The 23,613-nt window shown below is 48.3% G+C and overlaps 1 protein-coding gene across 2 annotated transcripts; it reads left to right on the top strand.

Annotated features, from left to right (window-relative positions):
• The first annotated feature begins 7,440 nt into the window (after positions 1-7,440).
• On the top strand, positions 7,441-20,169 carry Cxcl12 (C-X-C motif chemokine ligand 12). Of its 2 annotated transcripts, none has more exons than XM_048444438.3 (4): positions 7,441-7,604; positions 10,383-10,500; positions 12,365-12,451; positions 14,957-17,428. In XM_048444438.3, the coding sequence occupies exons 1-4, from the start codon at positions 7,544-7,546 to the stop codon at positions 15,048-15,050; spliced, it is 360 nt and encodes a 119-aa protein (XP_048300395.1). In that variant the 5' UTR covers positions 7,441-7,543; the 3' UTR covers positions 15,051-17,428. The 2 variants fall into 2 exon arrangements, with proteins under 2 accessions (XP_048300395.1, XP_048300396.1); XM_048444439.3 differs by lacking the exon at positions 14,957-17,428 and adding an exon at positions 17,435-20,169 and having other exon boundaries at positions 7,447-7,604.
• Positions 20,170-23,613: the final 3,444 nt, after the last annotated feature.

Raw genomic sequence — 23,613 nt, 5'->3', positions numbered from 1 at the left:
GTAAAGGTTTGTTTCTTTCTCTTTTCTCTATTTATTTTTAACTTAAGCAGAAAACTCATGGATGGACACAGGGAGGGAGATGTATTCAGATGCCGTCCCTTTCAACTGAGCGGGTATTCCCAGCCCTGCTTCCTACCTTTCAGAGAGGATCAGACCTTCAGCAAAATGAAAGGTTCTAATCCGCACATGACTAAGACTTACTGGATGACCTTCATGTTTAGAGACCCTGACCTGTTTGCTTTTTTTTTTTTTTTTTTTTTTGGTCCAAGTTGCAGAAGACAAGCATCTTCTTCATGGAGAAAGCCTTTTAAGTTTTAGACAGCTTCAAGTTACTGATATGGAAGGAAGAGAAAGAATCAAATAATGGTGAATAGATGCGTAGATGATGATGGGTGGGCAGATGGATGGATAGATGAATGGTAGCAGAGAAATTGCTGGAGACAGATGCTTAGACAGACAGAATTGTTGACTGGATGTGAATGTATAATGGACGGAAGGATGGATTGATGGGCGGATGTGTGGATGGTGGCAGAGGCTGATGAAGAGATAATAGGAGGAAGGTATTTATGTACGGGTGGATGAGGAAATGAGGGATGGAAGAGGCAATAAATGTGTAGGTAGATGGATGAACAGATGTTGAGTGGAGGGATAAATGAGCAGGTGATGGCTGGGTGAATAGATAGACGCATATGTACGCAAATGGATACATAAACGGTGGGGAAGTTACTGTTGCCAATCAGATAGTCTAGAAGCACCAGTGAAGGGAATCTAAGAGAACTGTCTAGATCACATTATATTGTGAGCATGGCTGTGAGGGATTTTTGGAATTGGGTTTTGATTGGGATGAGAGGACCCATTTTGAATTTCAGAAGCACCATTTCATGGGGGTGGTCCTGGTGTGAATGAAAGGGGGGAGGAAAGCTGAACACACAGGCGTTAATCTATTTCTCTCTGTTCTTCACACAGCATGAGCACTTCTCTCAAGCTGCTGCTGCTGGAACTTCCCTGCCATGATGGACTCCGACCTGGACTCTGAGCCAGATAGATCCTTTCTTTTCTAAGTTGTTTTATCAGAGCATTTTCTCACAAAATGCAAAAAAGAGACAAAACTAAGACAAGTGATCAAGTAGGTGAATGGTTAAGGGGATGCTTCAGAGCTGCTGAAAATCCTTTTCACAAGAGTCCATCTTCTACTAACATCTTCTGGGACAGGCTCTCCGTGATACCTAACTTCCAACTAGGTCTTGAAAGTTTATCTAGGGAGTCCCTGAATCACAGACTCCTGATATCTCGCCCATGTAGAATGGAGTGGAGGACAAAGAATAGGACTCTCCTCTAAACGATAGCAAGTGAGGATAGGATTCTGGCTTATCTGACATGAAGGTAGGGAATGACTACCTGTGCAGGTATCAGCCTAGTTCTCCACAACTCCCAGGAATTCTCGTCCCCCTTCCTGGCTTCCAACCAGGAAGTTGTTCATGTGCTTCTGTCTTTCTGGGTACCACTTTTTCCTTCCCCACAATCAGTCCTTACAACTGATATCAGAAGGGAAGTCAGTGCCTGGGCTCTATGCATCTCTGCTGGAGGACGAAGGGGAATCAGTGATGCTTAAGAGAAGCAAGGCTGGGTCAAGAATGTGCTTGAAATGCAGGAAAGAAGCAGAGAACGACCATGCTCCTATCATATCAGCACACTAGCATCTAGAATACCATCTTGATAAAACTCAAGGTATCTCCTCAGTGAGAAAGCGGGTGATTCCATAATAGATCTCCCCATTTCTTTCTATCCACATGTTCTGAATGGGCAGAAAGCCCATGGTGGGAGGGGGGGGGCTTCTTAAAGTTTAGAACCTGAAGTAGGACTGCCAGATCCATCAAATAAACTACAAGATACCTATGTAAGCTTTATCTCACATAAACAATGAGCAATTCTTTTCAGCATAAATACATCCCATGAAACATGTGAGACAGTCTAACAGGAACAATAAAAAACCCCAACTTGTTACTCCTCTGCAATTGAAATGTAACCAGGTGTTGTGAATTCCTGCAAAGCAAATTCACTTTCCCCCTTCACCAGGACAGCTCTCCTCCAAAGTGTATTTAAACCCCAGGTCTTCACAGGCATAGTGGCAGCATCACATGCCACAAGTTGGGCAAGAATGAGGACCCAAAGGAGACAAGTGTGGGATGCTGATTCGGTGTCACACATGTGCCCAAGCTCATGCTGTCTCTCAGTAAGGTTTGCGGTTGGCAGAGTACGGTACACACGGTAGTTGTGAGTGTGCTCGGAGAGCTCCCGTGGATATCTGAAACCGTGCATAGCAGCCAGCCCTGCAAATGCTTGGGCTCTCATCTGTAATTGAGACGGCACTGAGAGACTAACAAGAAGGTAGTGTATGCACTGTGAAAATGCTGGGCAGAGTGATGATTCGTGTCCTGGACATGATAGGGGAGGAGGTTTTATCACATTCAGAGCAACATACAATTTAAAACATGAGATTACTGATTACTGGAATTTTCCACTGAGTATTTGCAGAGCATGGCTGACTGTAGGTGATGGAAACCACAGAAAGCAATATCTCTTAGGAGGTGTAGCTACTATAGTCGAGTTTAGATCCTTTAGTGGTGTCGAAGCTACTGAGCCCTGACTGCCAAAAGGCGGTGGGGGTAGCTGAAATGAAGGTGGCTGGGCATGGAGGAGTGGAAAAATAGATCGTCCAGACCTGAGTAGCATGTTTGGGAGTTAGTGAGGGCCAGTCTGAGATCTGAGCCCTGCAGGCCTCAAGTTTTTTACAGAACATTAGATCTAGGAGGTTGTTCTTCTAGCCGTGTTCCGGGAAATACCTGTGTCTTCTAGTGTCCAGCCATTCTGAGCAACACCCTGTTAGAGACATCCTGGTTTGATGGTCATGCATGTTCCCTGATGGCAGCCCTGCCTAGGCATGCATCCAAATCCCGTGGTATCTGGCTCAGATTTCCTGGGATCCTTCCCTACCCAATGATACAGGGTTTTTTAAAAACTCACATTTGGGATCTAGCCAGAGGAACACAGCCAGCTCAACCCGTGCTGAGCTGCAGCCTTCAGTACAAATCTTTGAGAGATTTCTAGATGGCCGCCACAGAGTGATCTATGTCCCCAGATATGCTTCTATGACTTGCTGAAGGTCACAGGTACTTATGATCCATTTTTCCTGGATTATTCTGCCTTGTTTTTGAAGCTGAGGCAGGAGTGCTTAGACTGAAAATATGCTCTTGGTAAAAGCTCAGTGTCATAGGTCCAGAACGGGTAAGCTGAAGTCCCACGGAAATAAAATTGCCAGATGTCTCCTAAAAGACCTTCTCTGAGCCAAACATTTTGACACTTGGTAAACCCAACACCAACTTCAACGGACAACATACAAGTCTCTGGACATTCATCTTCCTCAGCTTCTTCACTGCCACGGGAGTAGGCCATCTACTCCTGAACACCATACAGGGTGGCAGAGATGAGTAAGCAAGTCAGTGTGGGGCCAGTCAGCATGCACTCCTATCTGCTGCCCAAGTCCCATTAGACATGTCTGGAAGGAGGGACAAGGACACTTCTGGGGGTGGGGGAGAACAAAGGTGCCCAAGGATCCTACCTGCACTTTCTCTCTTCTTAGGATCTGCATGCTCCTAGATCAGCCTTCTTCTGCCTAACTTGGTACGTGAGTGAGGGGAATGACCACTTCCTTTGATTTTATGCTTTACCACTTTGAAGCCAAATCGTTCACTTTAAAAGGTGAGCGTGGATGAGACAATATCAAACTCTAGGTGCTTTTGTACTATTTTCAACGTTTGCTGTCCCTAACTAATTAGATTATTTTCTCATATGCTGGCATATATCAATTCACTTTAGGGGGGAATTGTTTGTTTGTTTCTGTTTTTCTGATACAGTTTCTCTGTGTAGCTCAGGAAGTTGAGAGATCCAGCTCCCTCCAAAGTGCTGGGCTTAAAGGTGTCTGCCACCACCATCTGGCTCAACTCATTCTTTAAAACGAAATTCAGACATTTGAAAAAAAAATTCTGAGCAATATTTGAAGCATTTTACCAGTCATATTTCATTATTACTTAAAAAATGCATAAACCTACATCTAAAAAGTGTTTCCTATGCTCGTCTTTAAGTATTTGCACCGTCAAATTATGGAAAGAGCCACGGTGCCACCAATGGATGAACGGAAAATGTGATATATATGGACAATGGGGTTTTATTCAGCCAGAAAGATGGGTGAAATTCTGTCATTTGCAAGGAAACATACAGTCAGTCTCGTAAAGACCAGCATTGCCTGTTTTGTCTCCTATGTGGGATCTAGAGAGAAGAAGAAAAGGAGCCTGTGAAACTGAAAGGAATGCGGAAGGAGGGGGAAGTGAGAAAGAGAACGGATCGGATAATGGGAGGTAAATATAATCAAAGTGTGCTTACTACATACATACTTGCCAGTGTCATGATGCAACTCCTTGCATGATCCACTATCACTGCTAATGCTAAAAAAAAATGTATTTTATAAAAGACCACAATAATGTCAGTATCAAAAAGAAAGTCAACTGAAATTATCTTGCCAGTTACACACTGCAAATGGGGACTTAGTGCAAACCTTTTTCTTTGCTCTGAGAAGCCACCTGGGAGGGCTAGCCACAGATGCTGGGGGCAGATGCTTATGCCAGGGGTCTAGAGCATGGTCAAGCAAGCATGCCTTCTTTGTACCTCTGAAGTCAGCCTCCAGGCTCCCATCTTGATCTCTGGGTAGCAGGCATTGCAAGCCAAGAAACAGAACACCTTTCATTCCTGTGTGTGTGGAGCGGAGCTGAGCCACAGACTGCGCAGAGAAGGTGAGCTATTTTGTGCCTTCACATGAAACAAACCTTCCCACAGGGGATCTGGGTGGAAACAAGGAGAAACAAACCAAACATAAACAAGGGCAGTCCTTTGGCTGAGCATGGAGCAAGTTCAAAAGGCTCACGACCCCTGTCTGTCTCTGGAGCCCCCTAGAGTGGACAGGGTTTTAAACGAAAACTATTCATCTATTATAAAATTGTAGAAATCCCTTTTTTTTTTTCTTTTTTAAATCAGAAACCCAGGTCCTTGACCACCCTAATTAAAATCCCAAGCTCCTCCTCACTGCTTCATCTCCACGGAGCACTTACTGGCATCATATGTACTGTATGCTTCCTTGCTGACTGGCATTGTACGTATGTATGCTTCCTTGCTGACTGGCATCGTATGCATTGTATGTTTCCTTGCTGACTGGCTTTGGCGCTGCTCAGGGCTTCTTCCCTACCCCAGGATGCAAACTCCAGGCGAAAAAGGATTTTTTTGTCTTTTAAATATTTCGAACTCTTAGGCCATGTCTGGCACACACAGTAGGAGGACTTAGGGAAAATCTTTCAGTGAATGAATGTAGACGAGTAGGCACATGTCCCACACTAGTTTCTGTTCGGGAGTCTCAGGGTGTATCTGCCAGAGGGCTGGGCAGCCTGCCCTGCGCCCTGGTTAGTCTCAACTTCATTCATTCTTAGCCTGCACAGGACACCCCTCCCCCCACCCTCCCCCCTGGACGCTGAGTAGGTCCTACTCACCTGAATTTGCAGGAAACATCAACTTAGCAAGAGATCTGAATAAACTTACAGAAGAGGTTTACCTTGCCTCTGGAGAGGCACTGGGTAGGAGCACCAGGGCGAGTTTTTGTGCTCAGGGTAGTGTTTGCCCAAGAGCCTCTTGCTTCCCCCCTCCCCCTCTTCCCTTTTCTATGATTTTTTAACCGTGCTGTTAGGCATCGAAACCCGACCGGCTTGAACTTAACCTCTCGGATTACTGGAGCCGGGGAGATGGGACCACCAGAGGGCGCCGGAGCCCAGCGTCTGAAGTTCTGTAGCACAGGACCATCAAGTTCAGAGTGTAGCATCCTGAACGCTCAAGACAATGCAAAAACTGGTGGAAACAAATGACCGCTTTCTCTGGAATGTTGCTTTTTAAGTGCATGGACCAGCTCGGAGCAGTTCCTGATTTGCAGTTTGGTCCCCACAGTGCGTCTGACAAACGAATGTGTGCAAAGTGCTTGGCAGAATCGCAGAGGACAACACTCTCATGGCTGGGACATTTTCCTGTTGACCCCAGCCTCTCTTCTTTAGACCCTAGGTGGAGCCCCAGGTCCAACAGTCCGACCACTCCTTTAAAAAGATGATCCCCTTATTGCCCCCTAGACAGGGGCATGTCTCCATTGCATACCCCCTTGGGTGGAAGTGGTAATAGAATCCAAATCACTAAGTGGCTATGTGAGAAAGGGGCTAACAGAATGGCCAGTACTGACTGTGGCAGAGGAAGACCCAAAGGACGCTGCCCTCAGTCTCTCCCCGGGCTGGAGTCCATCTGCCCCCCCCCCCCTCAACTCTTACCACCGCCAGATTGGGGTTGTTTTATTTGACCAACTTGTAGCACAACGGCCTACCGGCAGAACTGAACGTCAGTGCTGTATTTATAAAGACACCGTGACCCCCTTCGGGAGCACCGTCTCAGGGAACAGGATGGCAGGGACCTCTTTCGTGCTTTGGAGAACACTGGACTTTCTTCGGAAAAGGCAGGGCATGCTGAAGTTTAAGAAGCTGTTTCCAGCTTCCATTAACTGAGCACTCATTAGAATCAAGCGCTAAATGTGAGGCACGACGTTTCGCGGGAGTTGAGTCTTTCAGTCAATTCTCCTTCATTCCCATTCAGCAGGGTGAAAGCTGTGATCACTCCTCATCCCCCTTCCCTTACCCCCGCCCCCCCTCCCCGTAGCCGACCGAACAGGGCTACATAGGGGAGATGGCAGAGGAATTTCACGTGTACTGAGACCCTCTGGGAGAGCCTCTTAGTTTTTTTTCCCACAGCAGCACAGCTTTTCATCAGAACGCCACTTCTCCGACTTTGATAACAGTGATAGTTTCTGGGAATCCCACTTATTCTAACTGCAGACTGGCCACGTTGCCCTAAGCCTCATTGTCCCCTACAGCAAAGAGCCTGGGCATGCGGTGGGTCAGCTTAAGGTCCCAAGACCAAAGACAAGATTCTCTAACAACTTTTGGATAGGGCGCACCAGACCCTCGCGCCTGAAACCGACTGTTTTGACTCACTGATGCTTATTTTACGGCTTTCCCTTTCCACACGCCCTTAGTTTCTCCATCCGCATGATGGGAGCATTACGCTCTGCAAACCAGCCTCTTTAGAGTCCAGATCCAAGCAGCCAGTCCAGGTTGGAGACTGGGAAGATCAAAGGTCCCAGCACCCAGCGGGGCCGGGGACACCGAGGGCGCCAAGCAGAGGAGGGAGGGAGGGACTGGAAGGGCGGCCACTCCGCAGGGGATGCGCGTCAGAGACCCCAGCCACACTCCAGACCCGCCCCTTGACGAGCGCCGCCCCGCCCCACCAGCCTTTCGTTTCTAAAGCGCCCAGTGCGCGCCTCCCTCTGCCGCACTTTCACTCTCGGTCCACCTCGGTGTCTTCCTGCTGTCCAGCCCTGCAGCCTCTGGCGCGCCTTCCCGCCCACGCCATGGATGCCAAGGTCGTCGCCGTGCTGGCCCTGGTGCTGGCCGCGCTCTGCATCAGTGACGGTAAGTGCAATCCGCGCCCGGGACCGAGAAGGGCTGGCAGCTCTGCGCCGTGGCTCCCCCAGGTCCTCGGTTCCTCTGCCCGCGTCAGAGTCGGGGAGAAAGAACTCGTTCGGCGCCCTGCACTGCAAGCGAACTTGAGACAGTCACTTTACAGGCGCACTCCCTTCGGGTGCCTTTTCCCGTGTCCCACGCGTCGCACCGAGGTTTTGTGCTGTGCCAAGCGCGGTCGTAGGACCTAGAGAGGACTGCAGGAGAGGATCGGCAGAATTGTTGGGCAAGCGTGAGGCCAGAGTGGAATGAAAGCGTGGGCGGCGGTGTCCTGGGTTGCGGGTCCCAGAACACGCCAGCTGTACTCAGCTAGTGGCCACCCGCGACCAGATGTTTCCAGAAGGAAAGGGCAGTGCGGTCCCGGAGCTTATGGTGAGGGAAATCGGTTCAGTTGGTGCGTGTGTAAGCAAACTCTTAACCGCCAGTCAAATAGCTCAAAGTGCTTGGCTTGGCTATAGATACGGTGCAAATGAGTTTCGTGTCTCTTCGTTCCACACTCAATCCCCAGCGAAGCGGGTCCTCTTACAGCACCCTTGAGGGTCTCGGGACCAGGCGCTGCGCAGCTCTTGAACTCGCGCCACCAGCTAGGGCAGCGCTTCTGCACAGTTCGTTGGTCCGTAGCGACGCGGACCTGAGAGCGCATCTTTTCTCTGCTCCCTTTCTGTTTCGCGGGATCACTAGACAAAGCCACAGTAGTCACCCAAACCATACACACCTCTCCCCAACCCCCAAACACACCTGCAGATGGGCGCTTTTGTAGCCAGCCCCGGAGCCCTCTGCTCTGGAATGGGAGCTGCAGCAGAGTTCAGTCTCCCAGACCCAGGGTGGTGTCCCGTTTCACTGGGAAAGGGCTTTCATTTTGTTTTCTTTTTTTGACACTGAAGAAAAAACTCTGCGCTGTTACAAGACACCGCTGCTGCAAAACAAAACAAACCATTGCCTCTGAACACACAAAACAAAATCCTGCCTTCCTCGGCTGCGGTGTTTCCTGGAGAGAACCGAGGGACAGTCGGGGCTCTCGGTGAGGCTGCTAGCTGTAGGCGGCCCAAGGGCACCAGAGCGTTGGTCTGGGTTCTGACCCGGTGAACAGCCGGATACCAGTAGCGGTGCCACCTGTGTTCGGTTGAATATGGTTGGAAAGCTTGGAAATGCTTGGTGGGAGGGAAATGTTCTCTAAAAGCGTAGTGAGTTGCTGATCGGAGAAGTAAGAAACGCAAATAGCAGGCAATTTAGATTTTTTTTTCTGTTAATGGCTGCACCTTCCTGCTGGCCCCCACTACTCAGGGAAAGAACACGATGATTTGGACATTAAAAACTGCATGCTCTGGTTAAGTTGGAAGTGTCACAATTGGGTCGCCTGGTGTGAGACAGAAATGCAGGATTCCAAGTCCTCGAGGCTGGAGTGCAGTCAGAGTAAGTGGGGTGCCTCACCCTCAGGTATATTCTGACCCTCGGAAGAGTCCGATTGTTGGCCTCTCTATGATCCAGTATCTGGATGGGATCCTGTTCTCTAGGCAGGACCCATTGCATTGCCAAAATGAGTACTTTTCTTTACCTCCTAGCACCTGGGTGGCTTCTGGTCCTACACAGCCCCCGAGCTGCAACGTGGCTAACCTTGCTGTGGTTTTTGTTTTTCCCAGTTAGCTGTTCCAGCTCAGCGGCCAAATCCTAGGCACCCTAAGCCTCCCTGGTCAGACCCGGGACAGGAGGCTTCTCAGGCCTTAAGTAGGATGCGCTCTGGCCCCATGAGATCTCTAGGTCCCAAGTCCAGGGTGGCAACAGAGCTGATCTGGACTTTGGCCTGTACACGAAATCCTTTTTTCTCTGCTTTAGTGTCCAAGTGCACTACTCTTCCCAGGCCACACCATCCCTCCACTAAATAACACCTGCAAAAAGATAAACCCATCATCCACGAGATTTGATCCACTTCTCCAGCTGCTTCCCAAAGGAACGGACTTTCAGAATCTCCAGAAGTCCCCTGGAACTCTAAATAAGCAAACTTAAAATCCCTGGACTAACTATTCTCAGCCTTACTTTTAAACTTTGGCAGAAAGATCCATAAATTCAAACATTTGGGGATATTAAATAGAGCTGGGATAAAATCTTGGTGGGGGCGGCTATGAGTCTGGTCATAGGGCTTGCAATTCTAGATGTGAAGGGTGGGTCTTAAGAGGAGTTCTCAAGGAGCCCCTTGCTAATTTACACTAATGAGTGTCAATTATGGCATTTTGCAAATTGGTGAATTGGCAAACAAAGCTGGTAATAGGATCCAGCAGGCCTAGGCATCCAGGTACTGATCATAAAAGCCACATTTGACTCTAGCTTTTGGGGAAAGCAGGACAGAAGGTAAATCCAGGGTCTCTCCTCTGGATTCTTTTGTGATTTCCAGGGCTTAGGGTGAGTGGGAGGAGGGAAAACTGCAGGTGGTAGATGGTACCCCCCACCCCGCTGCACACCCCCTAACTTCAGGCCCAGCCCAAAGGAAGAGGGGGAAGCCTAGAAGCTCCTCCACTCTCCCCAGGTCTTTTTGTCCTTTGTCCCACAGAAGCTGAACCCTATAGGATCTCACTGTGCTTCCTAGCAGAGAGAATGGTCTTTGCAAGAGTGTATCTGTAACCATTCCTGCCTGTTTCCTGATTCTTCACCTACCAGCAGGACACCATCTAACCCCTCAAATCTCCAGCACTAGACAGAGTAATGAGTGGCCTTGTTCTCTCTCCACACCCTTAGGGAAGCCTGTCAGCCTGAGCTACAGATGCCCGTGCCGATTCTTCGAGAGCCATGTCTCCAGATCCAATGTCAAACATCTGAAAATCCTCAACACTCCAAACTGTGCCCTTCAGATTGTGTAAGTCCAAGCCAACATCCTCCAAAGATGAGCCCAAGATAGGAAGCCTCAGATTTGGCATAATTAGTGGCAGCTGCTACCACCGTGAGGACTCTGATGTGCCGTCAGACATGAGTTTCAAAGGCTACTTTTGTTCCCAGAAACCCTTGCTCTCAGTGTTTCTCCTTTTTTCCGAGTTGCTTTCCGTCCCTGCACAGAAAAAGCGGTCGGCTTCACTGAGGTCAGCCTTCAGCTGACCACGGTTGAGCCTGTCAGTTTTAAGACTCTGGTTTTCCAAAGTTAATTCTTCCTCATACAGCAAAAAAGATTATGCAACCTGGATTCTGTGGATGTCAATTTTAACCACTTGCTGAAAGGCCAACATTTTAAGGTCACTTTGTCTGAGAGACTTTTTTTGTTTTGCTGGATGGTGATGGTAGCTGCCAGCATTTGCCTTAAATTTAGGTGGGAAACAAGAAAAGCCCAAAGCATACAAATGAGACATGTAAAGCTCTCAGAGATGTACGTGTACCAGTCTGTCCTCCCATGCTGGAGGAGGGTGACGGCTTAGTCTCCTAGGAGGGGCTCACATCCTCGGGCGACTTAACACTAAAAAGGGACTAAGGACCCAGCAGTTGGGATAAAAGCTGTGCCCTCTGTCCTTTCCAAGGGTTTCCCCACCCAACAGGAACTGCTTACTTACTTGTAAGTACAAGAGTAAGCAGTTACTTTTCTTTTCTTCACCAACCTTTACAGCCTTCGCTGCTGAAAGTGTATGTGTTGGTTACATACAAGTATGCTTTAGAGACCTAGATGATGAATATCTTTTTACTATTTTGATTAAAATGTAATACTTTCTTGTGGAAGGTATTTTAAAGATGGTATATTTAGTTTTGCCTAGGCCGTGCTGGTTCACTGGCTGGGGAATGGCCCTTGAGCCCACAATGCCAGATACAACTACTGAGTCTAGGCAAATGCCAAATTAACAAAAGGCTGTACCCAGATGGGCACCCCGCATTTCCTCTTTCAAGTCACACCCCTCCTCTGCACAACTGTTAATTAACGGACACCCTGCTGTAAGAGGTTTACCTGTCCCTGGACACTGGTTAGTTTTCCCCAGAATCATTCAGTGGCTGGGGAAGAGGATTCTCAGAGTGTGTTAGAATTACCTGGCATCCAGGACTTTGAGAATATCCCGGGGATAAGTTCATCAGTTCATCTCCCCATTAGGAAACTTTAAGGGTGAGAAGAAGAACACTGAGCCAACTTTCAACAAGAACAAGACCATGGAGTGTGGTGTGACAATTCCTCTATCCTATCCCCTGTCCCTTTTTACTTCCACTGCTCCTCCCCTGAAAAGCTGCACTCTTCCTCCTGAGCTAACCTTAAGTCATGTCCAATATGCTATCAATGCAACCCATTGAATTTTAAAGCCGCTTCTGGTACTTTCCAGAAGTTTCCAAGACCATCCATCCACATGAAGTCACAGCCTTTTGCCCCTTCCATGCGGCTCTTTGAGCATCCTGTACCTACTCTTCCTCCACCTCCTTGGGGTACTTCCACTCCTTCAGTGCATTTGATCTTGGTTTCCCCTTTGCAGTACTGGCTTGCTAAGCTCCTGTTTATCCATCAAAGGCCAGAGCTCAAATGCCTCCCCTCAGGTCTCTTCCCTGTGTCCCCTGGGAAGCATCATTAGCACATTCCTAACTCTGGAATGGTGGATCCTACACACTTCAAGTGCTATGTCCCCATAATCCTTGGGCAGCTTTCAAACCTGTGGCTTCCGGGGGCAGCAGCTGGATCCTTCAGGGAGGTGTGTTGGGTGAGCCCACGCAATGCCTCTCTCCCACTGGGCTGTACAGTGTCTCCCCTTCTGTTTTGGCAGTGCAAGGCTGAAGAGCAACAACAGACAAGTGTGCATTGACCCGAAACTAAAGTGGATTCAGGAGTACCTGGACAAAGCTTTAAACAAGTAAGCACGGCATCCCAAAGGACTTCCCAGTAGACCCCCGAGGAAAGCTGACATCCGTGGGAGATGAAAAGGCAGTGGTGGGGAGGAGGGCCTGAACCCTGGCCAGACTGGCCAGCGGGACAGCACTGACCGGGGTCATGCTGAGGTTTGCCAGCACAAAGACACTCCACCATAGTATATGGTACGATATTGCAGCTTATATTCATCCATGCCCTCGCCCATGCACAATGGAGCTTTTATAACTGGGGTTTTTCTAAGAAATTGTATTACCCTAACCAGTTAGCTTCATCCTCATCCTCATTCTCCTCATCCTCCTCATCCTCATTTTTAAAAACAGTGATAACTTCAAGGTCTGTATTTGGTTTGCTTTGGAGCTTCTCTTTTCCTGGGTGTCTCTGGGCACAGTTGCAGGTGGTGGCTTTGCAGGGAACCCTAGAGAGTAACCTTCCTCCAGAGCTGGAGGAACACTGCAGGGCTGGTCCTGCAGGGGGCGCCCCTCGACAGATGCCTTGCTGTGAATCTCACGCAGCTCAGGGCTGGGCAGAGGCTGTTGCCGTCACCTCCTTCTTCCAGTTCAGTGATTGTATCTGGGTACAAACAGGAGGCTTCCTGTAAATGATTTCCCTGGGGTCTGTGCTCAGAGACTCTTACCTAGCCGTTCCTGCTCTCTGCTTGCCTCCGAAAAGCATGTTTCATCTGGCTTCTGCTTCTCAGTTCTGTATCCTGACCGACCAATGCTGCATCAGAAGGAAGAGAGGGATTGGGGATGCGCCCTCCTCCTCTTCTCTTTGCTCTCCTCTCACTTGGGCCCTTTGTGAGATTTCTCTTTGGCCTCCTGCAGAATGGAGCCAGCTCCTCCTGGATAATGTGAGAACGTGCCTGTATTTACACTAAAACAAGCCTGAAGCATAGTTATAAACAAAAATTTAATTTGAAAACTTACTTTGAGGAATTTGATTTTTCTAATTGTCCTATATACACCATGGTGGCTCCATGGACTCTGAGTTTTCAAATATCAGAGATGATAAAATAATAATAATGAACAAGCCAGAATCTTGTCATGAAGTCACGGTGGGGATTTCAGGTCCCAATTAGAAATGGAGACAAGATAAAACTTGGATTCATACTTACGATCACAGATGGCCCTGGTGGTTTTGGTAACTATTTGCAAGGCATTTTTTTACATATATTTTTGTGCACTTTTTATGTTTCTTTGGAAAACAAATGTACTTCAGAATATATTTGTAGTCAATTCATATATTTGAAGTTGAGCCATAGTAATGTCAGTAGATAATCTCTATGATCTTAAACTACTGGCAATTTGTAAAGAAAAATATATGACATATAAATGTACTGCAGCTTTCCAATGTAGCCACAGTGTATTTTTCCACTTGTACTGAAATTGTATCAACTGTGACACTATATGCACTAGCAATAAAATGCTAATTGTTTCATGCTGTAAACCTCCTACTGTATGTGGGAATTTATTTACCTGAAATAAAATCCATTAGTTGCTAGATGGATACCTTTCTGAAGATTGTAAAACACGAGCCAACCTGCTGCTCAGGTGCTGTGGATTGCTCTGCATGTCCTGAAGTCTGCGGGTGAGCAGCACCATGCAGGCTGAGTCTTCAACGGAAGCTCTTGTGTATTTTTTTTTTAACCCAATGGAAGTAGAACTCCATTTTCTGGTGAATAATACCTGACTCACTAATTCCTCCTCCTCCCCCTCCTCAGTTCTCCTAACATCCTCATGTAATCCCCAGACTCAACCCCAGTAATATCAAGCTTTCCTAGACTCCCATGTAAAAAATCCCATGACTCCAGGCCATTTAATATCAAGCTTTTGTTGGAACAGGTGGCCTCACCCCATAAATCATTAAATACCATTCAGCCTGAATCATTTTAATGTGACAGTCACAAACCAGTTGCTCTAATAAAACTCTGCTAACCATCTCTCTCCCTAGCTCTCTAGAACAATCTCAGTTATCCCTAGGGATGCTCCCCAGCATCCAGAAAAGAGAGGTGGGATCAATCATGCAGCCTTTCCTAGCCTCTCCTGGAGGGCTGCCTGAGCCTGGGGCCTCCAACCTCTAGTGCTTTAATTTGAAATGCAGATTTGTAGCCAAAGCAGAGTTCACCTCTGCCTTGAAAAAGAAGGCAGACCCCGGGGCTCCCTTCCACACTCTCTGAGAAGTGCATTCCTGTCTCAGGGTGAGCTATGGCAAGGGTGGTTAAGAACCAGAACCTGCCTGGCAAAATTGGCAGGCCCTGTCAGCAGTTCCCGGGTCATAGGGCTAAGGCAGCCTGTTTAACTTTTGGGTGGCGGGAAATGTCTAGTTTACTTTAATAAATTGTTTATGAGCCTCATTTTGCCAAGGGGCCTCCAGGCCTCAAACTGAAGACAGTTAAATTGGCTCCTGAGGCAATGCCAAATATTGTGTGAACTGAGATACACTCCTGTGTGTTGCAATGTGATTAATGGTTCTACTAATTTTATCTAAGGGGGCGCAGAGAAGAAAAAGTGGGGAAAAAAGAAAAGATAGGAAAAAAGAAGCGACAGAAGAAGAGAAAGGCTGCTCAGAAAAAGAAAAACTAGTTACCTGCTTCCTGCAGATGGACCACTGTGCGTTCTGCCCTGGCGCTTTGTAACTCGCCCTTCCCTCTTCGGGGACAGACCCCACACCCCGGGCAGGTGCTCACACTTGATGGTAAATTCTTCCCTCTCCCAGGGCAGACCCTCACACCCTGGGCAGATGCTCAGACTTGTCTGCCCTGGTGGCTACACCAGCTGCTGTATTTATGCGCTTCTTAAAGCCTTGCTCTAAGAAAAAATTATGAAAAAAAAATATATATGTCCAGAGACTGGGGTGGAAGCTAAGCCACAGAGGACCTGCCGAGCCTGGCAGAGTTGCCCCGAGCTGAGCCCCTGGCCAGGAGTTCCCAAGGCTCACACCCAAAAGTCTACAATCCTATGAAGGCCAGGAGGGTCTGCTTAGCCAGGAAAGGGCATAATGGCTTCCCTTCAGCCACACCACCCCTTGTGGCCTTCTCAGGACGTGAGGTGACTTGCTCCCCTGACGGTGTGAGCAGCTTTGCCGCCAGCCCAGAAGGGTATCTACAGACTGTTGGGTGAGCAGGAGGAATGATAACTTCTCAGAAAACAGATGTGAGCTGCTTCTCAGGGAGTCTTTTCTTTGGACAACTCACTTTAGAATCTTTAAACGGGTCCCTCGTGGGGAGGACAGATGTGCTCTGGAACTTACGGAAGGGCCAGGAGCTTCAGGGACTTTTAGTCTGTCCTTTTGGTCCCAACATCCCTGGGCTGCTGTGCTATCTGGGCACAGCTGCCTCAGTCTGATATCTGCCTTCAGTGAATCGGGTCAAAATTCTAGAACATTCTACTATCCTGCCCCACCTTCACCTGGCAATTTATGTCTGTTTTTTGTCTGTTTGTTTTTGGTGCCAGTTTGGATTGGAAGGCTAGGGTGCAAAGTTCTGATTTTAGTAGTGTTTTGAAAGAGGATCATTTGAATTTCTTGACCCTCCTCTTCACCTCGTGTAAACACACACATCTTGGACTCCAGTCCGCTGGGATAATTTTCATAACTGGGGCAGAAAACAGAAACGATCTGAAGATGCAGCCAATGGAGCAGAGGAAGGAAGCCCAGAGGCCCATGGGTCACACTCTCCTGGGTCCCTAAGTTCTGTGCCCCTGGATGTGCTCCTAATGGTTCTATCGTTAGAGATACAGCCCTCCATGATTCTTGCTGGCACCTGTCTTGCTAGGGAGCTTCAGGGGAGACCTGTGTCACCAGCTGTTACCATTTATCTGGACAGCTCAAGCCAGCCCATATCCCCTCCTCAGATCTGAGGGGAGCAATCTGGACTGTGAGCGGGCATCTCTTCAGGCCCAGGGTCACTGCCCGTCCTTTTTGTGGTGGCAGCTGGAGTCTGGGCTCAGACTGGCCTCAGCTGGGGCCTTCCTACTATTACTAAAACACATCTGAAGGACAGGCCAGTGCCCAAGCCACAGCTGTTCTTAGAAAGGGGAGCCTAGCCCCTCCAGGACCGTGGGGAGAACTGTTGCCCCTAGCAACCAAAGGCCAAACTGAGGCTGTTCTGAAATGGAAGACCACTTTCAGAAATGCCCATAGACTCTGCCTCCCACTATCCGCCTCCAAGTCCTAGAGAAGCAGGCTGGAGAGACCAAGAGAGTGGACCGTCACTTAGGAACCATAGCAAGCTCTACTTGTCTTTATGTGGCATGTGGCTCCCGGGAGCCCCTCTGTGCTTAAGTGGCTTATGATGCCCTTCTGATGGGCAGCTGCAGCCTGATGGACAGAGTCACCATGGAAACGCCCGAGAAGCTGATTTCGTCTTGTGATAGGCTGACACAGTATGTGCTCCTGTCAGTTCATAGGCAGGTGAGGGGTGGTCCTTACACTGTCCTGAACAGATGCCTTCTGGGAGGACATGCAGCCCCAGAGGCCACCTCCTGAGTGCCAAGACCTCTTCTTCTGGTGATGTGGCACCAGCCAAGGGATTTTAAAGAAGAATGAGTTTTTGATGGAAGTTATGGGAGGTGCCTCTTGGAGTTCTGAGGCCTGGGGATGCCCGGGGACACAGCGCCTGCTGTTGCTGGGGTCGATGCATAGCCTCAGCATCAGAGTCCTGAGCTTAAGGCAGAGTGCCTTGTCATGTGCTCCGTGTACCATGCCTTCCATGCCAGTGCGTGTGTGCCTTACCCTGCGCTTTACCTGTTCATCTGTCTTCCGCTTACCACCGCCATCCAGATCCCCAGCGTCAGCCCTGGCCATGTCCTTCCCTGCTTTCCCATTCTTTCCGGCCTCGGAAGGAAGACACACGGCAGCAAGCTGAAATCAGGAGTAGGGCCCGTGGCTCTTGCCAGGCCACGCAGCATCCCAGGCACGTGGTGGTGAGAATCTGCCTTAATGGTGTCTCCTTTGTTCTTGTCAACAGGAGGTTCAAGATGTGAGAGGCGTGGGTCAGACGCCTGAGGAGCTTACAGAAGGAGCCTAGGTCTGAAGTCAGTGTTAGGGAAGGGCCCACAGCCACTTCCTCTGCTCCTGAGCAGGGCTGAAGCCATTTCCGAGGGACTTGCTTTGCACGATTTGCTGTATTTTCACTATTTGATTATGTAGCAAGATACATGGTGTTTATTTCATTTAGTCTGATTATCCAGTGTCATTGGTGACAGGCCAAAGCCACTATGTTATTTCCTTTGTTATCATATCTTTGCCATGGAGGGCCTTCTCTGAATAGGGGCTCCCCAGGTTTGTCTCTTGGAGCTGAGACAGGAGGTGCACCCTTTTTATTAATGAGAACTGGGTGCCCCGACCCCAAAGACTGCAGGGCTTTCCCAAGCTGAGGCAGGAGTGAGGCCAGGAAGAGTGAGATCCGCCCTCATCCCATGCTCTCCTTCTTCATTCCATCACGCTCATCACTCCCCCTCATCCATCATCATGTGTCTCCAAGACTGTCTCCGTGACCCTGACAAAGGACTCTTGCAAGGTGAACTCTTTTATTCAAATGAGACAGCAAGAAAGAAAGGAGAATGTCTGGTGTTCCTCCGAAAACCCTGTGCACATGTATGTCTTGTTTGGAATATTGTCTGTTCGGCCCCCTGCTTTTGTTCAAAGTCCATGTTGTCACCCATGCCCAATGTCTCGTTCGTGCACTGTCTCTAATCCAAATGCAAAGGCTGAGTACGAGGAGCTGGCCCTGAGGTCCAGGCTGTGGTCATGGAGGTAAACAGCCTTGGTTTCCTCGCTGCTCGCAGCATTACGTTGGACACACGAAGCCAAACAAAGCAAGGTGGTTTAGCACCAGCACTTAGCTCTGAGTACTGTTGAGTCTCATATTTTCATAAATTTTCACCTTAAAACTGTGGTGGCATCAAACACAACATTTTATTAAGGAGTAGCAGTGCTCAATTCTTTTCCATTATTTTTTAAATAATCTCCCTCACCACTGTCCTGGTAGCCGCCGGGCACCCTTGCTGCCACAGATAACACTGTGCCCCTTTCCTTGGGACAGCCTAACAGGTGGTGGTGGTGCTGCTGCGGCGGCTTGAGTGTGGCCCTGGAAGTGTTTTGTCCTCTGAAGTTTTTTGCAGTCAAGCTCATTAAAGCATAGTTCTTCAGATGAAACAGATGTGGGAAGAAGAGAAAGGGAAGGGGCGGGAGCTTCCTTGTCCAGTTGGCTGGACACCCAAGTAAGATGGAGGAAGCAAAGAATTATCCAAAACAGGTGTGTGAGAGTAAATAATCTGTAGAATTGTTACATTAGCAATGTCTGGGGGTGTAAGCCTTTCTGTAAATAGTCCTTTAAATTGACTTCACAGAAGAAGGAAAATCCATCCAGCTAGATTTTGATCAAACTGGAACAAAAACTAAAATGCTTAAGCCGGTTAGGATGTGGGCACGCGGCTAAGTGCAGCGATGGACCCGCATAGGGGTACGGAATTGTTCTGAGCCCCCTTGAAATGACCATGCCGTGCCCCTGGACCAGATAGCACACAACTACAATGTTAGGGCAGCAGCCACTTTGCATCTAACCCAGAGTTTTGAGGATGCTGCTTAGAAGCAAGCACAGCCCTTCATCTTCACTATAGAGATAGATCCTTTCTAAAGGATGAGGTGGGAACTGTAGGGAGACTTCTGTGTGTCTCGGTTCTTCTGTTTTGTCAGTTTCTGAATGGAGACAGCCTGCCTAAGCAAATATGCATTTAAATAGTACATTTACATAGGAAAAGTCTCTCTCCACCTTAATCCCCCCCCATCCCTTTGCTTTCAAAAAACAAGCCCAGCACATCAGTGATCTGCTGTTAACTGGGGACACCTAGCTGTCCCTGCTGGAACTCCTGCCCTCCAGGTCCCGTCTTCCCTTGGGCACTAAGTAACCTGCCAGGCAGCCCGCCCCTCTATTACCAGCCTTTGCATTTGGATAGGGAATGGGGGTTGGAGACTTATAGTCTGCTTTGTGTTGAAGCCCAGATTTGTGCCTTGTGTTGTTTATACTGTGCTGCTGCTGGCTCCTAAGGACAAAGGGTCTCTAACAAGAAAGTGGGGCAGAGTCATCTGGCTCTTTGTTCAGCTTTGAGAGAGGGTCACAAGAGCAAAAAGCTGCCTTCCTCCTTGGGACCTGGGCTGGGATGGTAGGTCTCTCCAGTGGGTTCTGTTTACCTTCTCACATGTGATTTCCTTATGCGTGGTGTTGCCAGGAGCCTCCTCCCAGGGGCCAGTCACCCTCTCCAGGTAATGCACCCCTTTCCAGCTTGATAAGAACCGGGGAGCTGTTCCCTTACACAGCTTCCGTGGTCCATCTTAAGGTAAATAATCTCACTCCTCAAAATGTTCCATAGAAACCTCTAAAGTCCCCAGGAGACTCCGGCCGTTGCAAGTTCACAGAACCAGCCCGCCAAGTGATTGCCAACCTGGATGGGCTTTCCGTGCCCGAGCAGCGATGGGTTCCGTGTTGCATGTGGTGAATGCTGTGTTTTGTTTCAGTTGTGTCTCCCAGATAATGTGAAAATGGCCCAGGAGAAGGCAGCTTCCTATGTGCAGTGTGTGCTTTTTGTATTCTCGTCTTTAATATATGACAGTTATTTGAGAAGCCATTTCTACTTGGAAGTCATATCAGTGAAAGTGATGTACCTTCACCTATAATTTCCCTAATAAAGATCTGTATTTAAATACTGCTGCCAAGAATTTGCGGTGAATGCTGCCCTGTGGAATTTCCCACACTTGGTCTTGCCCCTCAGACCTGACTATGGGGGCCATGGAGTCCTAGCCGAAAAGCTTAGGCCACAGGCCCTGGTACTCATGGGCCTTGGTCCAACTGCAAGTGCCACACAATCTCTACAGGGAAAGGTGTTCCCTTTTCTCCAGATGACCTGGATTGTTCCTGAGGGGCTAGCCAGTTCTTCACTGGGCAAGCAATGGCTTAGTGTGAAGTCACAAGAGTTTGCCCCACAGCTGTTGGGGAAGAAGGCCCACCCTGCACACAGGCACTGGTAGTAGAAAGCAGCAGAGGACGGACCCTGTCCCAGAACACATCTGGAAACCACAGGGTTCTGCATGTGCCTGTGCTGGATAAGGGCGCTGATGGAAGCTAAGGTGGATTTGTCAATGGCTACAGGCCTGCGTCCTCAACAGATCCCTTGCCTCTTACAATTTGTCCTTCATATTCTTTCCGGTCTACATTCAGCCATTTTGTAGAGGAGGCCAGCCCCAAGATGCAGATATCTGAGTGTACGATGTTAGTAACCCAGACATCACCACGCCCACCTCCGTACTCGCGAGTTTCCCATTACTTCTAGGGTAGCGATGTGAGCTCTAAGTTGAATCCCATACACAAGAATAAGAAGGGTTGGAGGCCCCAGGAGCAGCAATGTGGGCACAGGACCACATGGGTGTGGAGATATGAATAGACAAGAGCTTGAATTCCATTCCCCCTTTGTCCACCTCTACACTTGAGTCATGCCAGTAGCTCTCAGGGTCTAAGTCATTTGCCACCTAGAACAGAGAATTAGAGTGGGATAGGATATAGGATCAGCTAGCATGGTAGAACAAGACCTGTGATCCCAGAAGGTTCCCCCTCACCATTCCTGTGCTGAGATGTTCACGGAACTAGAATAAAAAGGGTTGAATTCGCTTCTTAAACAGCCCCTCAACACTCAAAACTCCAATGATGAGGTTGAACCCACTCCCTGCAGTCAGCGATCAGGAGAAGCTTTCCATTGGTCCCTGTTGGTTCCCTGGGGTCAGATCAGTGTTCTCACCAGAGTACTAGGCTGTTATTCTAGAACTAGGACCTGACAACCAACTCCCACTCCAAAAAGTCTGTGTCCACGACTGACCATGCCCCTTTCCCTCTCAAGTGCAAAGAAGAAACACTTCCATACAGCCAGTGTGAGGGAAACTCATAGTAGAAAACTGTGTCTAATTTAGACTACAGTGAAAGCTCCCAGGGACATGAGAGGAAGGACACTCTTTTGAGAGCCAGTCTACATAGCACACTGGAATTCTGTATGAATTAGAAACCGCGATTGCTCCATAGGGGCTGCACATGGTGATTCCAGCATAGCAATCGTCTGGGGGTGAGCAGATGCATGGGCCAGTCTTGTCGCTGGGGTACAGAGATATGTTTCAAACAGCCTAACCTTCTGTTTCTTTCTGTGCTCACACTGAGGACTTGACATTCAGGACTGTGGATAGTTAGAGGAGAAGCAGAGAAGGTTAAAATGTGAACTACAGGATCCAGGGAGAGAGGTGTGGATAAGAGACCAGGGAGCCTACAGTAGAGAGGCTTAGAAGGCACCAGGATTGGCCCGTACACCCTGCCCTGGGCTCCCTGTACTCTAAGTCTGCTTCCATATAGAAAGAGCTTCCAACAACACCAAAAAGCAATTTCTAAGTCCATTCAGCCAAGTGGGCCAGTTATGGAGGCCACAGGCCAGTGCTTGCCCGGGGAATTGCTAGAGATTTCCTTGCCCCTCTGCCAAGCTTTCCCAGGGATCTACTTATAGCCCACTTCGTGGTTTTAGATGAAACTCCAGGGAAAGATTACTGAGACCATAGAAGTGTCCTACACTCTTCCTGCTGCCCTAAGTTGATCAAAGACACAGAGACATTGCCCAGGCTCTCCTCGTATAGAACAAGCTCAGAGTCCTTTTAGAGCCTGAATTGTCTTCCTTCCCTAAAGATACCCACCAGCACCAAACTGACTGACCCAGAATCACCTGTGGAGCTACAGTTGAACATCCACTGGCCTATCTAGAACTATAGCCCCACAAGTGCCTGACAAATCTTAGAATCCACTCCCAGCCTGTGTGTGCAACGATAAGCCTGAGACCATGAATTTCTAGGCGAAGTCCACCCTGGAGTGCCCTACTGAGACATAAGATCTAGATGTCTTGCACGAGGATTTATTCCCAGGACCTGGTCATAGTGTGTGTTTAGAGCATACTTGAAGAGAGAATTGATGTCCACAGGCCAACACCAACGGCCAAGGGCTGGTGCTCTTCCTGGGCTATAATCTGCCCTCAATTTTCAGCAACTGTAATCTGTTAAATTTTGCAGTAAACAGGGTAGTGTCTACATCTTGGCCCATGAGACCAAAGAGGAACGAGGCAGAGAGAAGTCAGGCCCTTCTGTTGTTGCTGAGAATGCAAGGGAGCTGGCTTGGGTGGGGTAGGGTGGCAAGAGATGCTTGGGCACTCAGACTTGTAAAGAGCATAGTTGCTGTGGACTGCTGCATGACTCATGGAACGCCGGGTGAGGCAGAGGGCCAACTGTAAAGTGCAGTAGGCAGTCCACAGGGCATAGCTGAAGTGTGCAACATCCTTCATCAAGTAAGGATACTTACCTGTCTTCTAAGCAACACGGAATATCATTTGTAATGGTAGGTTAAGACTACATTGACAGTGGCCACGTTTCACTCTCCAAGTTACCATGAGCACATGTGATGTCTGACGATGCCGATGTGAGAGTCTATGCTTAGAAAACAACACAATTGGAAGCCACAAACCTCGGTAAAATTGAATACATACACGCATAGAAACATTAAGAGCATACATAGGTTTATTTTGCATGATATTGTGGCGTGATATCGTCATCTTCAAAACTCGCCCTCAAGAACCACATAATCAAGTTACCAAAAATAGTTCCGTAATGTTTCAGATAAGTTTGTGGTTTCGTGTTGAGCTGCATTCATAACTTTTCTGGGTTACACGCAGCAGGTTGGATGACCCTGCTCTATAACAACATGCTAACATTATCTCTCTGATGGAGAAAAGGATTGTGGTTGGGGAGTTGCTTGAGTGGTTAGAAGAACTTTCTGTTCTTGGAGAAGACCCAGGCTGAGTAACCAGCACCCACATAGACCAGCCCCCAAGCCTGTAAGTCCCACCTTCACACGTACTGAAACTCATATGATATATATACCTAATGCGTGCACTCATTCACAGGTACATGGAAAATAAAAGGAAGTAAATCTTTTTTTTTTAATCTGAAAAAAAAGAAAAAGAATGTGCAAACTACAAGTTGCCTAGCTGTGGTTCAACAAAGGATGAGTCTGAATAAGAAAAAAAAAATAAAAATCTATTCCAAAGACAAATAACTGCTGAGCCATCTCGA

This window comes from Myodes glareolus, chromosome 3 (assembly GCF_982192425.1).
Source record: "Myodes glareolus chromosome 3, mMyoGla1.1, whole genome shotgun sequence".
Classification (NCBI taxonomy): Eukaryota; Metazoa; Chordata; class Mammalia; order Rodentia; family Cricetidae; genus Myodes; species Myodes glareolus.
The sequence above is the reverse complement of the archived record's forward strand: the minus strand, read 5'-3'. Positions and strand labels throughout refer to the sequence as shown.

Excerpts from the sequence above, each read along its gene's own strand:
- Cxcl12 (XM_048444438.3), top strand. The coding sequence starts at position 7,544 with ATGGATGCCAAGGTCGTCGCCGTGCTGGCCCTGGTGCTGGCCGCGCTC. Across the intron at positions 7,605-10,382 it reads CGCGCTCTGCATCAGTGACG|GGAAGCCTGTCAGCCTGAGC; the intron begins GTAAGTGCAATC and ends CCACACCCTTAG. Across the intron at positions 10,501-12,364 it reads AACTGTGCCCTTCAGATTGT|TGCAAGGCTGAAGAGCAACA; the intron begins GTAAGTCCAAGC and ends CTGTTTTGGCAG.